General features: G+C 39.5%; 1 protein-coding gene across 1 annotated transcript; it reads left to right on the forward strand.

The window, feature by feature from the left end:
- The first annotated feature begins 980 nt into the window (after positions 1-980).
- lztr1 (leucine zipper like post translational regulator 1) lies at positions 981-15,383 on the forward strand. The gene is made up of 19 exons (XM_088335927.1): positions 981-1,494; positions 1,576-1,638; positions 1,702-1,758; positions 1,831-1,910; positions 1,998-2,106; positions 2,221-2,304; positions 2,370-2,427; positions 2,489-2,628; positions 2,703-2,904; positions 7,426-7,536; positions 7,675-7,767; positions 7,837-7,932; positions 9,805-9,979; positions 10,830-10,999; positions 12,582-12,865; positions 12,931-13,080; positions 14,170-14,275; positions 14,365-14,445; positions 14,817-15,383. The coding sequence occupies exons 1-19, from the start codon at positions 1,328-1,330 to the stop codon at positions 14,931-14,933; spliced, it is 2,343 nt and encodes a 780-aa protein (XP_088192053.1). The 5' UTR covers positions 981-1,327; the 3' UTR covers positions 14,934-15,383.
- Positions 15,384-15,661: the final 278 nt, after the last annotated feature.

The raw sequence follows: 15,661 nt of genomic DNA on the forward strand, positions 1-15,661 counted from the left end.
GAGTGGGCCAAGATCCCCCTGCAGTGTGTGCAAACCTGGTGAAAGACTACAGGATTTGTTTGACCTCTGTAATAGCAAACAAAGGCTACTGTACCAAATGTTAACATCTATTTTCTCAGGTTGTCAATTTTTTATTTGCAGCTATATCACACAAATAAATCGTAAAAAATCATGCATTGTGATTTCTGGATTTTTCTTTTTAGTTTATCCATCTCACCCTGGACATGCACCTAGGATGAAAATTTCAGACCCCTCCATGATGGGAGAAATAGAAAAATAGCGAGGTATTCAAATACTTATTTTCTTCACTGTATATATTTTTATTAATTACGTTTTTTTTTTATTTACCACTACCAAGTACTAGTAATTCACACTATCCCTTTAACTGTAACAGAAGCTCATCAGTTCAAGTTTCCTAGCTACAGACAAAAATCAAATATCCCAATCTGCTTCTGGACTAATCTTTGAGATCTTTCCGTCAAACTGTTTTTTTTTTCAGTACAATGTGTGCTTTAAAAAAATACAGCAGAGAGGAATTTCTTATTAAATTTGTTGAAATCCTGCAAAAGGTGTAGGTTAAGAGATGAACAGTTAAACAAATATCCAAAGACCTCTCTCCAGTGTGTCAAGTATTCCAAACTTATGAGGCTGACTTAAAGGCTCCAATTTTAAAAGGTGTGACTGCGTGACTCTTTGTCTAAACAGCACATACGTTCTGCGTTAAAAGGAAATTTAGTCGTTTGACAGAAGACATTTTGTAAACATGTAACTGTTAAAATGTAGGCTACTGGTGTTAATGTCAATTATAAAATGTGGCCTCTTATTGCCGACTAAGGGGACCATTTTTTGCACCCACTCAGCAGACATTTGAGTAGATGCAAAGAGAGGAAGACTATACATGGAGACATTTTGAAGAAGTTGTGTTTACTATACAACACTGAACGGAAAAATTAATAACGCGGTTCCACCGCTGGAGGCAGTCACGAGCTTGACGCGAACTCGGGGGCGTGGCGTGAGACTGTGCCCATTCATGAAATCGCTCGCGTTCGGTACTTTTCACTCTAGTGATAATTCATATTTTAATATTTTCTCGAATTGCATCTAAATTGCCTACACACACGAAGAGACTGATAAAGCGTTTATCATTTGGTCTTATTTTTTTCTTTTCATCCTCACCGTTGCGGTAATTAGCATTAGCCTTTCAGCTAGCGCTTGTTTTTAGCATCTTGTGTTTAGCGAGCAGTTAGCCAGAAGTTTTTTTTCCCCTCCACAATTTGACGATGACATTCGTTTTAGATATGTGTCCCTGATACATGCTTTTTTTTGGATGAGTGCGGAAAAAATGTCGTGCAAATCAACTAAAGTGGCCCCAAGTGTTGACTTTGACCACAGTTGTTCCGACAGTGTGGAATATCTCACTCTTAATTTTGGCCCTTTTGAAACTGTTCATCGGTGGAGAAGACTTCCTCCTTGTGATGAATTTGTTGGTGCAAGGTATCGTGCCCACAAACCGTACGATCTTAAGGGTATTGTCGTGTCTGTTTATTTATATTTGCTCTATTTACTTTGATGTAGGCGCAGCAAACATACCGTTGTGGCGTATAGGGATGCTATCTACGTGTTTGGAGGAGACAACGGGTAAGTGCGATGGGGATATATTACTCTTGCTATAAATGATGTCAAAATCGTGTCTTTCCACAGAAAAAACATGTTGAATGATTTACTTCGCTTTGACGTTAAAGACTGCTCGTGGTGTCGGTAAGATTTAATGATAATAAAATGCCCAATGAAATCCTAAAATGACACAAATTACTCCAATATATTCATCAGGGCATTCACGACTGGAACGCCACCAGCTCCCCGTTATCACCATTCAGCTGTTGTCTACGGCAGCAGCATGTTTGTTTTTGGTACTGTGTACTGAAAGTTCCTATACCTCTCTTAAAATGTTAAATGTACCTTGTGTAATTTTGGTTTGCTTTTTAAATGTCTTTCAGGAGGTTATACCGGAGACATATACTCAAACTCAAACCTTAAAAACAAAAATGATCTTTTTGAATACAAGTTTGCAACAGGACAGTGGACTGAATGGAAAGTGGAGGGGAGGTAATACATCTAAAGTGTATTTAACTTTTGATATTTATTTAGAAGTAGTGTTCAATGATGCAAACCCTTTGATGTTAAATAAAGCTGTTATATTCCTTCTTTATTGTCTTCTAGCTTGCCAGTGGCTCGGTCTGCACACGGGGCCACAGTTTACAGTGATAAGTTGTGGATATTTGCCGGTTATGACGGTAATGCAAGGTATGCTTTATGCTCAACCCCAGTAATCATTTGTGCAATTATGACTTATGTTATCCTCCATGTAGGTTGAATGATATGTGGACCATCAGTCTGCAGGACAGGGAGCATGCATGTTGGGAAGAGGTCAGTATTACTACCCCCCCATGAACAATTGTGTGCTGACATCTATATGTTTTGCCTACAGATCGAACAAAGCGGTGAGATTCCTCCATCATGTTGCAACTTCCCTGTAGCTGTATGCAGGGACAAGATGTTTGTTTTCTCCGGCCAGAGTGGTGCCAAAATAACAAACAACCTCTTCCAGTTTGAGTTTCATGGTCACATGTGAGTTTATTTAATGCTTTATGTAAATTTAACACACAAATCTGTCTCTTATCTTATGGTTCTCATCTGCAAAGGTGGACTCGCATACCGACTGAGCACTTGTTACGAGGTTCTCCACCACCACCACAGCGGCGTTACGGCCACACAATGGTTGCCTTTGATCGGCACTTGTATGTATTTGGCGGTGCTGCGGATAACACGCTGCCGAATGAACTGCACTGCTATGATGTGGACTCTCAGAGCTGGGAGGTGATCCACCCCAGTCTGGACAGTGAGGTATGAATTGCTAAGAGCTAGATTTAACAGTGGTGCTCAACTCAGGATCAAATTAGATGATTGTTTAAAAAACATGAGAATAAATTTCAAAATGATGAAGTCAGAGCCCTAACTGGTTATTTGCGTGAATAAAACATTTATTGTATTGTATTTATTTATTCAGCCAGTATAAACCATAAACATGATATATACAATAAGTCATTTGACACGCGAACACTCAATAAGGATGAAATAATAGATTTAAAAGAATAAAAAGAATATAGTAAAAAAGATATTGTAGTGTATAATACAAGGTAATTATATAGAATAGTTTAAAAAGAAAGAATATGTAAATAACAAGACTAGAGTAGAATAGGTCGGAGGAACGTCGTTGGCATAATACTATACATAATAACTTAAATCAATTCTCGTTGAACATACGGATAGCGGAAGGGTAAAAACTCTTTTTAAGACGTGTAGTCTTGCTCACAATGGAGCGTCTTCGCTGACGGCAGGTAATCAAAGTACCTGCGAGCAGGGTGACTGGGATCGTCTATAATTTTTAGTGTCCGTTTTCTCGTTCGCTCGATGTAGATACTTTGCAGGGATGGGAGGCCAGTACCTATTATTTCCTCTGCCGTCCTCACCACTGATTCCCTCTTTGACAATTTTTTCTGATTGACGTAACCAAACCAAACTGTGATTGACCTAGTTAGAACAGATTCAATGATAGCACGATAAAAATTGACTAGAATGGATTGACTGACTCAGAATGATTTGAGTTGACGAGGGAAGTAGAGCCTTTGTCTGGCTGACTTTAGAATATCAGTAGCATTGACAGTCCATGTGAGGTCAGCTGACAAGTAAGTACCCAGAAACTTGAATGAATGGACCAGTTCAACCTCACTACCATTAATTGACAGTGGCACATGCGGGGCAGGCTTATCATCTCCTTAGTTTTACCTACATTCAATAACAGATTACTCTCATGACACCAGGTGGAAAGTGAATCAATGTCCGCTCGGTATTCAGTTTAGTCTCCATTTGAAATAAGGCCAGTAACCGTGGTGTCGTCTGCATATTTAGCAAATAGCGAATAGTTAATGGTCAGAATTGGGTTGACAATCATTTGTGAATAGGAAAAACAATGTTGGAGACAATGTACAGCCCTGAGGCGTACCAGTGTTGAGGAGCGCTGCCACGAGCGGCTGCCTTTTCCAGCAGCTGCCCTATTGTTTTATTGTCTGCTCCTATCTTCGGTGTTTTTCTTCCCGTTTTGACAACTACACTATGGATTACTTCTATCCTATGGACATGGGTTTTGTATTCAAGGAATTTCAACTCCTTGCCCTGAAAAATTCTCGTGCCGGCGTGATGAAGGGGCCTATCGTGGAAGGAAAGCCGGAGCTAGCGAAGCGGCTAGCGGCGTTATAAGTCTTAGGTACCATCCGTAATCATGGTAAATGCGAACTCACGACCAAATAAGATCATCAAGTGCTGGTGGAAAACATCGAAGCGCACAGGGAGCGCAGTTGCTGTGTTTTGCGGAAACGTGGCTCACGTTTAGCATTCCGGACGCTAACGTGTAGCCACCCGGAGCAATCCGGCTTCAACGCCGCTAAACAGAGACACGAAAGCCGGAGGGAATCGGAGAGGAGGCGGACTTGCTAACACGAGGTGGTGTATCCCTGGATTTTCACAAAGAAAAGTTTTCCATCTGCCGCAGGGATGTCGAATTTTTGGACTGGCGTGACGTCATCCACTTCGCTACAAGCACCCCTAGGGCATCATGTTCATCTGTTAATAAACAACGGGGTAGACTGCTGGAAGTGTGAATTTCCCTACGGGGATGAATAAAGTATCTATCTATCTATCTATCTAGAACGTGAATATTTCTCACCAATGCGAACGGACTGTTCTCTATTGAGAAGGAAATCTAAATTCCAATTTGATGATAAAACAGGAAAATTGAGGTAATGAAGAAGTTTAAAATGCAATTTAGAAGGAATGATAGTGTTAAAAGCCAAACTAAAATCTATGAATAAAACCCTAATGTATGAATTCCTATGCTCAAGATGACTTAGAATCTCATGAATACTAATTGAAATGGCATCATCTACACTTCTATTTGCACGATACGCGAACTGGTACGGATCTAGATTCGATGGTAGAAAGGACTTCATGAATTTTAATACCATCTTCTCGAAAGTTTTCATGATCACGGACGTGAGTGCTATGGGTCTATAATCGTTCAAACGTGAGACATTGTTCTTCTTCGGGACAGGTACAATTGTAGCGCGCTTCCAACGCGAGGGTACAGTAGCTGAACTCAAAGACCAATTGAAAATACCAGTAATGACAGGGGCAAGTTGAGAAGCACACTCTTTGAGAAGGCAGGGTGAGAGTTTATCAGGGCCTGGTGATTTCCTCTCTTTCAACCTCCGGAAATCCCATCTTACCTCCTCTTCACTGATGATCAAAGGATTGTCGTCCTTGGTCACCGGGGCTGGCACTATTGTTCTTGTCAAATCGGGCATAAAAGTCATTGAGCTGATCGGGTAGAGTAGCGTCCACAATACCAATAGTCTTCTTTGGTCCTTTGTACTTATGAGTTATGAGCTTCAAGTTTGACCATAGAGTTGAGTGTCGAATTGTACCTCTACCCTGTCGCGGAATGAACGTTTGGCGGGCTTAACACCCTTTCACAACGCTTTGTCAACGCATTTTTATGAAATACAATATAATTTAGAAAATATATATTGTTTAGTACATCAAAAGGTGTGTCAAGGTTAACACTTGAGATTTTATTAAGATAAAGAAAATAACACACTGAGTCGGAAATTAGGATTTTGATAGCTCATCCATCGGAGGCGCGTGCTTCCAAGATGGGCTCAGGATGAAATCACGCTCCGCCAATGGCTAGAGACTCATTTATAGAAAACACAGGCATAGAACAACATATCTGGTTGGCTTAAGCAAGGTCACATGAATACAAGAAACAAATCTAATAGGTATAGACAAAAATCACATGTTTAAATTTGGTGAATGGTCGCTAGATGTCGTGCGAGCAAAAAAAATGAGTCGTAAGAAAAGTGAAACTTTGTAACACAAAAGGTACAATGCGTCACTGTAAAGCAAACGAATGTAGGGAGGAAAGCGTTACGGTACTTTTGAGGATAAAATCAGAAAAAGGCACATTCAAACTATAATCAAACTATAATTTCCCTTACAGGTGCTGTCAGGAATTTGAAAATGTGTTACTCTCTTCCACCATCACCTGGCTTAAAGTCGTTATTGCAGCGTCAGTCAGATCATTCACAAGTATATGCATATCTTAGACGTGCTTGAATACACTTCTTTTTTCGGGTTTGGGTTGGCGTATGGACTCTATTCGAAAGAGGCCTTTTCTTACTTTGACCATTTTCTTGGCTCACTAACAAAAATATAATGACAAGCATAAAGTCCCTCGAAGTCAAGTGTTCAACATGCCTGAATAAGATTATTAAAACAGGATTTATGAATTAAATTGAATATGGCACAATTCATGGTACACTTTAAAAAAAAAATTGGTTTTCTTCATATGAAAAAAATAATATGTGCTAAATTATCTACCAAATGAACCATGTTTTCTGCAAGGATTATGATTTTGAATTATTAATATTGCATACGGGTGGCACAGTGACAAGCTGGTTTGCACGTCTGCTTCAGTTTAGATATTCTGGGTTCAATTCAAGCTACAAGCGTCCTATGTGTAGAGTTTGCATGTTCTCCCCGTGGTTGGGTTTTGGTGATGCTTCGGTTTCCTCCTACATACCAAAACATGCAAGGCAGTTCGATTGGCGAGTCAAAGTGGTTCTTAGGAATTAATGTGTGACTGAATGTTTGTCTTTCTCTGTGTGCGCTGAAATTGGTTAGCACACAGTCCAGGGAGTTCCCTGCCCACTGCCCGAAGTTAGCTGGGATAGGCGCCAGCATGTCCGCAACCATAGTGAGGATAAGCGGTTGCAAAATGGATATTGGAGTGCATTTTTTAGCACTGAAAACAGTTCAAATAATTAAGACATGCATGGGATGTAATGGTTTACATAACGAATGTTTGTCAATCGCGTATAAAGAAATTCCCTGCCGCATAACTGCCACAAAACCAGCTCGATGGCCTTGGGGGTAGAGGCTCGCACAGAGACTCTGAGGTTGCTGGTTCGAGCCTCGGCTGGGTCATACCGAAGACTTACAGCACTACCCATTGCCTCCCTGCTTGGCGCTCGGCATTAGGGGTTGGAGTTGTAGGGTTTGGTCACCTAGTGACTCCCAACGAGATGTTGCAACACATCAGTTGGGTTGAGCGAGGGGGCTGGGAATCCCCTCCTCTGTTTCAATCTCCCAGAAAGAGTCACGAATGTGAATGTGTTGTGGACTAGCCACCTCCCACTAGGGCGATATGGGTCAGATGTGTGTACATATATATAAAACTGCCACGAAACAACCCAACTGAAGGATATTGCCCAAAAATTCCTATGTAATATTGTGCCCCTCCTTTTTCAGATGCCCAGTGGGCGACTCTTCCACGCAGCTGCTGTAATTCAAGATGCTATGTACATCTTTGGTGGGACTGTGGACAACAATGTTCGCAGCGGGGAAATGTACAGGTTTCAGGTGGGATAAGGTTCATTGTTTCATGTCTTTGGGACATATGCAGGTTCTTTCAGGTTGACTTTGCCTTTACTATCCTATTCTATTCTGGTGTTTATGTATTTAATTTGACTTGATATTAACATGTATCCCTCTTGACAGTTTTCATGCTATCCGAAGTGTACTCTCCATGAAGACTATGGCAAATTGTGGGAGAACCGTCAGTTTTGCGACGTGGAGTTCATTCTGGGAGAGGTAAGTTCAGCTTTTGTTTGTGAGATTGTTTTACTTGGCTAGTTTCATTTCAAAACCACATTTTTTAAGCGAGAAGAACGAGTGCTGGGTCATATCGCCATCGTGACAGCAAGATGCCAGTGGCTGCGCAAAAAAATCCTGCAGGCTCGGGATAAGCAGCGACAGGTCAGAAATTGAAAACTTGAAATACTTGAAGATTTTTATGCATAAAAAACTTGAATCTGTAGGATTTCATTTCATGAAACACATGCATCAGTACATCTCCCTAAAGCTCAACTAGGCTTAACTTTTGGAAGTGCCCTAAATTCTAGTCTTATAGGAAAATAACTGGACTACTCTTGCTACTTACACTTTAGTTTGACATTTTGATTTACAAAACTCAAAAGACTATATTGAATGATCAAAACAAATGGGATACTTGAATGAACAGTCCTAAATCATGTGTATTACCGAAGCACTAGCAGGGGTTATGCAAAGTCTGGCCCTTAAGCATTGTAAAGCCTTTTCTTTTTTAAATCAGTCCCACCAAGCATTTATATTTTGTGTTTCATGAACTTTATTGCATTTCATTTCAACTCACGGATTTTTCTTCATTTTCAGTTAAAATCGCATTTTTAAAAATTAAGCAATTAGAAAAGGCTTTTAAAATCAATATTTTTCAAATTTGTTACAAGTAACATGATGAATAGTATATTTTAGTTGGACAATCTGCTATTTAGTGCCTCTTTAGTATTAAGAATAAATGATTCATTAAAAAAAATAACTATTGATACATGAACTATTATCTTAAACATGCATTCTTCAAATACTAATGAGTCAGTTTTTAAGAATGTATTTTGCCTAACATGGGGCTCACCGGGCAGCACGGCGGCGCAGTGGTTAGTGCATGTGCGGCACAGTTCTAAGGTCATGAGATCCAACATTCCTGTGTGGAGTTTGCATGTTCTCCCCGTGCTTGCGTGGGTTTCCGCCGGGCACTCTGGTTTCCTCCCACATTCCAAAATCATACATGTCACGTTTATTGGTCGGTCCAAATTGTCCCTAGGTGTGAATGAGCGAGTGAGTTGTCTGTCTTTGTGTGCCCTGCGACCGACTGGCAACCAGTTCAGGGTGTCCCCTGTTTACTCCCTAAGATGGCTGGGATGGGCTCCAGCACCCCCGCGATCCTACTGAGGATAAGAGGTGCAGTTAATGGATGGATGGGGCTCACCTAGAGTGAGCTGACACGATTGTCCTTGATTTTTTGAATACAAATAGTATATTAGTGTATACATATACATTCATTTTTATTAAATGTTCTTTTTAAATTTAGCAGTTTTAAATCATAAAGAAACATGTCTCTGAATATTTTAAATATAAGTACATTTTTTGTTAAAAAAAAAAAACCCACACCGCAAATCCTCCTTTTTTTCCCATTTGATGTGATCATGTTGGCCTGCCTCCAAGCACTACCTTGTAAATATTTTTGCCTATTCATCCTAGCAATCTTTTTATCTTATTTTTCTCTTTTCAAAGTCTAATCCTGTTTTAAACTATGTCCTCTACGTTAATATCAATTACAATAAGGACAATTCTGATTCTTATTCTGTCATTAGCACAACTGTTTTACCCAACCCTGATCAGGAGGAATTTAGGCTCCCCATCTCTGGGTAAACATCTAGTTGGATCGGGACACCCCTCTGGAGGAAAACAAAGCCTGCAACAAGGACCGTACAAATATCTTCTTTGTTCCTTTATCTTCTTTGTTTTCTTTATCCTCACTGTAAAACATGAAACTGGGGTGCCAAGTCGAATTTCGTTGTCACAATATATTCAACCCATGTTGTAGCAATGACAATAAAGGTATATTCTATTCTATTCTAACAGGTATTTAAAATATTAGAAAGGCTCTACATTTTTATATTGCAGCAATAAATGCAAAAACTCCCCCCTCACACACAGCTTTTAATCTGCACTGTAAGATTGATATGTGAATATCTAAACAGAACAAATAGTATATTGAACCCAACAAACATTAATAGTGATGCTTTGTTTTAGAGGACCAAACAGGACAGCAGCGAGGAGAGCGATGAAGGGGCAGCAGGAGCGGTCACCCATAAGCCGTCCGGTAGACAGCCGATGCTGGAGGTGTCCATCAGGGAAGCAGAAGCGCAGCCTTTTGAAGTTCTAATGCAGTTTCTCTACACAGACAAGATCCAGTACCCACGCAGAGGTAGCGTTTTTCGCGTTTACACATTGGGCGTAATTTCTATTTTCATCGGCTGTCATTTCAGTGATCAGCTTTTATTCCAAAAAGGACAGTATGTAATATGTAGTTTGCCTCCTAGTCGTACAAAAACCTTCTTTCAGTAAAAACAATTGATTTAAATAATGAGCAAACATACTAAAATATCATACCAATGTTATTTATAAATATTCATAAGAGAAATTTGTATTTTTTTTAACTTAGTGGAATCCATACCAAGTCACCACCATGTTTGTCTGGCATCTTGCTGCCGTTCTGAGCTCGTTTGGCACTGGTTTTCGTTCACATTTGATATTTCATTCATCTTTTGGTCAAATATTACACTATTTACTTTTTAATGTGGATTATGTCGTTGTTCTAAAAAAATGTGAAATTTAAATATTTTTACTCTTAGGGAAGGGGTTAACAATCCTCAACTAAGTTCAAAGAGGCCTTATGCTTTATTTTCCACTGCCCTTTTCTGCTTTAACTGTAGTTTTAGTGAAGCTGTTCGGTGCAAAACAAATTAGGTAGGAGGAATGAGAGGTGGATGCAGTGCTAAAGAGTGAATTCATGCTCGTACCTGCATTCCTTTTCTTCTATTTGTTAGTGTAGCCACTGGTAAAGAAAAGAGACCTTCAAGTAGAGCCCAACACCAACCAAAACCCAGGGAATGATAAAAAAAAAAATGCACGTACTTGCATGAACATCATGAACAAGCTGACTGAGGCTGCAATGATGACACAAGCCAGGAGATGGCGGGAGCGAGGGAAAAAGTTGCAAATTCTGTACAGCTAATTTCCACTTTGTAAATTTGCTTTTGTTTTTCCGTTTGCAGGCCATGTCCAAGATGTTCTTCTAATCATGGATGTTTACAAACTGGCCTTGAGTTTTAAGCTCTCTCGCTTAGAGCAGTTGTGCGTCCAGTACATCGAAGCTTCTGTTGACCTGCAGAACGTTCTAAGCGTGTGTGAAAATGCCAACAAGCTCCAACTCGACCAGCTCAAGGTATGCTTTAAAAATAGTAATTGCTGTCAGCAAGTTCTCGGATAAGAATCCATGAAACAAATTATTACAACCTACAAGAATGTCAAACAGACCATCTAAAATCTATATTTCTACTCCCAAATATAATAACGTGGTGAATTGGTTAATTCAAAATAAACTTTACAATCCCAATAGACATCAATGAAGGATCCTTATTTTGAAGTTGTGCCTAGCCTGAAATCAACATGTCCCTGCCATTTTTAGAGCTTCATTTAGTATGATACATGGAATCAAATTGTTCCTCCCTGAGGAGAAAAAAAGTTTTAACATGTCTGTGGTAGTAATTGGTAAACAACGATATGACTTGATAAGTCGACATTGTCTATAACAGGGGTGAGCAAACAATGGCCCGTGGGCTACTTGCAGGCTTTCAAATCTGGCTTACCAAACGATTATGGTAAGATATTATGATATTATATTTAATGTAAGTGAAGTAGAACTGTCCTGTGGTGAGGGGCACTCTCCCTCTGGGAGGTGTGAGAATTCTCCCACCGTGGTCCGCTGCGTGTCGTAAGAGGCGATTAAAGTGGAGGTAGCGAGGGGACTGGGGATCCTCTCCTCTCTGTGTCTACTCCCATAAGAGACAGCAAGGCAAAGAAAGGGGGGGGGGGGCAAATGCTACTTATAGGGTCACTAAATGTGAGAGGATGTGGAAGTAAAGCGACTGAGTGGAAGAAAGAGGAGGTCGGAAGGATGATGACTAAAAGGAAGGTTGATGTGTTAGCCTTGAGTGAAACAAAGATGAAAGTAGAACTAAAAAAATGTTGCTGTTTTTGTGTCACTTTTATTCACCAGTTTCCCTTTAAGTTTTTTCTTTTAGTGCTTAAAAACAGGGTCTTAATATATTTTTGGGGGGATAAAATTATATTTGTAATAAAATCTAAAATGATATATTACATGTACACTACTATTCAAAAGTTTCTACCAGACAATTTATATTTAATACAAATTTATATTACCCCATAAGTTGTCCAATGTCAGTGTTCTTTTGCCTATACATGTCTCTCTTCCTTTTGTTGGCTAGTCTCAGATATGGCTTTTTCCTTGCTTTTTTTCTTTACTGTAGATGTTGACAATACTGTTTTGCAGGTACTATTTAACCAAGCTGCGGTTTGTGGAACTGTAAGATATCTATTTCCCAAACTAGAGACTATAATATACTTGTCGTCTTGCTTGGTTTTGCAGCGGGGCATCCTACTTCTCTTTGTCCGCCGTTAGTGCTGTTCCCTGAAGGAAATAGTACACATCGTTGGAGGAGATCTTCAGTTTCTTGGTCATTTCTGGCATGGAATAGCCTTCATTTCTTAGAACAAGCATAGACTGTTGAGTTTCAGACTAAAGTTCTCTTTTTCTGGCCAATTCTGAAAGTTTAATCACACCCACCAATGTGATCATTCAAAAATTTGCATTATTGCTCTTGTCTCTAGCTAGTTGCGGTAAGTACCGGTAGTAGTAGATGCCATTAGCGTTAGCACTGTAATGTTTGATGCTCGTCTCATCAAATGATGATTGAATTAGGAATTCCCTTACTATATCCTTCCAGGAGCATTGCCTTAATTTTGTGGTCAAGGAGTCGCACTTCAACCAGGTCATCATGACAAGAGAGTTTGAACATTTATCCACCCCATTGATCGTGGAAATAGTCCGCCGAAAGCAGCAGCCGCCACCCAGGCTGTACTCGGACCAACCCGTGGACATTGGTACCTCCCTGGTCCAGGACATGAAGGCTTACCTGGAGGGAGGTGGCCTAGAGTTCTGCGACATCATTCTGCTTTTGGACGGACATCCCCGACCTGCTAGCAAAGCCATCTTGGCGGCTCGCTCCAGGTAACCACACGTTGTCATTTTGTGTTGTTACCGCTTTTTATTACCTGGACTCTTACAACCCTCAGCTATTTCGAGGCCATGTTCCGTTCCTTCATGCCAGAGGACGGGCAAGTCAACATTTCCATCGGAGAGATGGTCCCTAGTAAACAAGCGTTCGAGTCCATGCTGCGCTACATCTACTACGGCGATGTCAACATGCCTCCGGAGGATTCACTGTATCCTTGTCCATCTGAACCATTATCACAATCTCGTTGTGAAGATTCGGTCATACTTGACCAATTTCTGTATGAAAATTAATAGAGTTTGGCAACATTCCTCTGAAAATGTAGAAAGGCCACATTGCATTTGTAGGTGACAATTACATCGGAGGAGCAAATATTTTGTTCACTCGCTGACTCATTAAAGTATTATTTATTCAGCACGTAACCACAATCCCTCTGACATGCAAAATAGAAAAATGTGTTTAATATTCAGTCATACTATTAAGATAAAAACATAGAATTTTAAACACATCGGTTTTTGTAGTAACCTCTTGAAACTCTTCTCACTTTCTTCATTTCGAATACATGCATATGAATAACTGTCTTTTGGAGCTTGTGCCTCCTTTTTATCTTATATGGTAATGGTCAAATTTCGCTCTCTAGTGTCAGAAGGTTGGCATGAATGCCTGCAGTGAGGTTTGTGTCTGATGAGGTACAGTCAGATATACAAATAAATTACCCAACATCTTATTCATTGAGTGCCTGACATTAACATATATATATATATATATATATATATGTATATATGTATATATGTATATATATATATATATGTATATATATATATATATATGTATGTATATATGTATATATGTATATATATATATATATATATATATATGTATATATGTATATATGTGTATATGTATATTTATATGTATATTTTATATGTTTATATAGCTTGCTAATATTGTGCTACTGAGTGTGCACCAAATCCAAATCCTTCGTCTCATTATCACCCTCTACCATGAGGCGGGAGAATGCAGATGCTTAGCACAGTGTTACGTTACATACTAATTGTATTAACGTTTTTAATGTAATATGAAAAATCTGCAATTTTGAAAAAGAAAATCCCAAGGGTTTAAAGTTAAATGAGAAAAAACTTTAACAATGAATAACTATAACCATTTACTATATTTGATGTTTCCATGATGACTTGCTGAGGCACTACCTCTCCTTTGACTGCACATCACTGTATAGTTGTTGTACCATTTGAATCAAATATTGAAAAGTAAGTCTTCTCCTTGACCTTTTGTTCCAAAGTTATCTGTTCGCTGCACCATATTATTACGGCTTTTCAAATAACAGGCTACAAGCCTACTGCAAGCAGAACCTGGAGATGAACGTCACCGTGGAGAACGTTTTGCAGGTATTTGTGCTCTAGGCAACGCTCACCTCGTCGGACTGCACTACTCAGTCATGTGACACAATTATCTTTTTTTTTTCTTCATGGTTTAGATTCTGGAGGCAGCTGATAAGACCCAGGCTCTGGACATGAAGAAGCACTGCCTCCACATCATCGTGCACCAGTTCATTAAGGTGGGTGGTCTTGCATCCTGGGGCTTTCTTCCCACTCGGCGCAGCTGAGCTAACCTTGCAGTCGCGTCGTCTTTGCAGGAGACTTGACACTGTTGGCCCGCTAGTCGAGCCGCTGCCTCCTCTATAGAAAAGAAAAGTGTTTACAGGGCAGCCGGCTGAACAAGCATCTTCTCGCGTAACCCCTAGGCCCACGTTTTCCGAATCGCTTCCCCGAATATTATTGTTTGGGAAACCCGCAGCCCTTTGCGCTGTTTTTTTTTTTCTTGGATTATTTCTTAAGTTTTAGCATGAGGGAATGTAGTGCCGTCTCTTCCTTATTTGAAACCTTTTTTTATCTTTATTTGAAATTTTGCTCTCCTCCCCTCCTAAAGGTATCCAAGCTCCCCAACCTGCGATCCCTCAGCCAGTTGCTGCTGCTGGACATCATTGAGTCCCTGGCCACACATATATCAGACAAGCAGTGTGCCGAGATGGGCTCCGACATTTAGAACAGAAAAAAACCCGCACTTTTATTTTTTTGCCCGTTTGCAGAAAACTGTTTACATTATTTCTATGCCATTCGTGTCCTCCCTGTTTTACCATTTGCATGTTTTACACCTTCATGCTTCTTCCATCTTTTAGCAAAATTCTTTCATTTAAATCATTTACAGTGATTTACTGTCTTATGGCAAGATGGTGAACCTCCTTGTGTTTTATTTTGCTCCCCTTTTGATTATTATTTCATCCAAAGTCCGCCACACAACTAAACTATACAATTTTGTGGAAAAACAATACATCATGCATTTATACTTGTTTAAATGATCATATATTAACCATCACTCTTACAGTGTCGATCTTTATCTGTCAATACAATGTATATTTAGTGAGGCGTTATCCTATTTATCCATGTGGGTAAAAATGTACCAAATTGAAAAATATAAATCTTTTTGTGAAAAGTGTTTGTTGTGAATCATTTTCAATGTCATCTTTTTTTATTTTTACTATTTATTTAACAAGTCTGCTACATGAGTATTGACACAAATTATCATATAATGAATTAAAAGGTTTGTATGACTTTTCATGTCCAAATCCAAGCCCTTTTTAAGGCTCCATTAAAAGAGAAAATCTAGTGTGACTCATGTATTCTGCAGAGCCAAAAAATATATCTGCGATTTACGCAAGTTAATTTTAATCTTGCAAGTGCATTTATCATGAAATATATACGAATATATTTGCT

Source organism: Urocampus carinirostris, chromosome 5 (genome assembly GCF_059441175.1).
Source record: "Urocampus carinirostris isolate Australia breed hairy pipefish chromosome 5, RoL_Ucar_1.0, whole genome shotgun sequence".
Lineage (NCBI taxonomy): Eukaryota > Metazoa > Chordata > Actinopteri > Syngnathiformes > Syngnathidae > Urocampus > Urocampus carinirostris.

Bases quoted from the DNA above. Each gene is read 5' to 3' on its own strand.
- lztr1 (XM_088335927.1), top strand. From the start codon at position 1,328: ATGAGTGCGGAAAAAATGTCGTGCAAATCAACTAAAGTGGCCCCAAGT. The intron at 7,768-7,836 runs GTAAGTTCAGCT...ACATTTTTTAAG, and splicing joins TGGAGTTCATTCTGGGAGAG to CGAGAAGAACGAGTGCTGGG. The intron at 9,980-10,829 runs GTAGCGTTTTTC...TTCCGTTTGCAG, and splicing joins GATCCAGTACCCACGCAGAG to GCCATGTCCAAGATGTTCTT.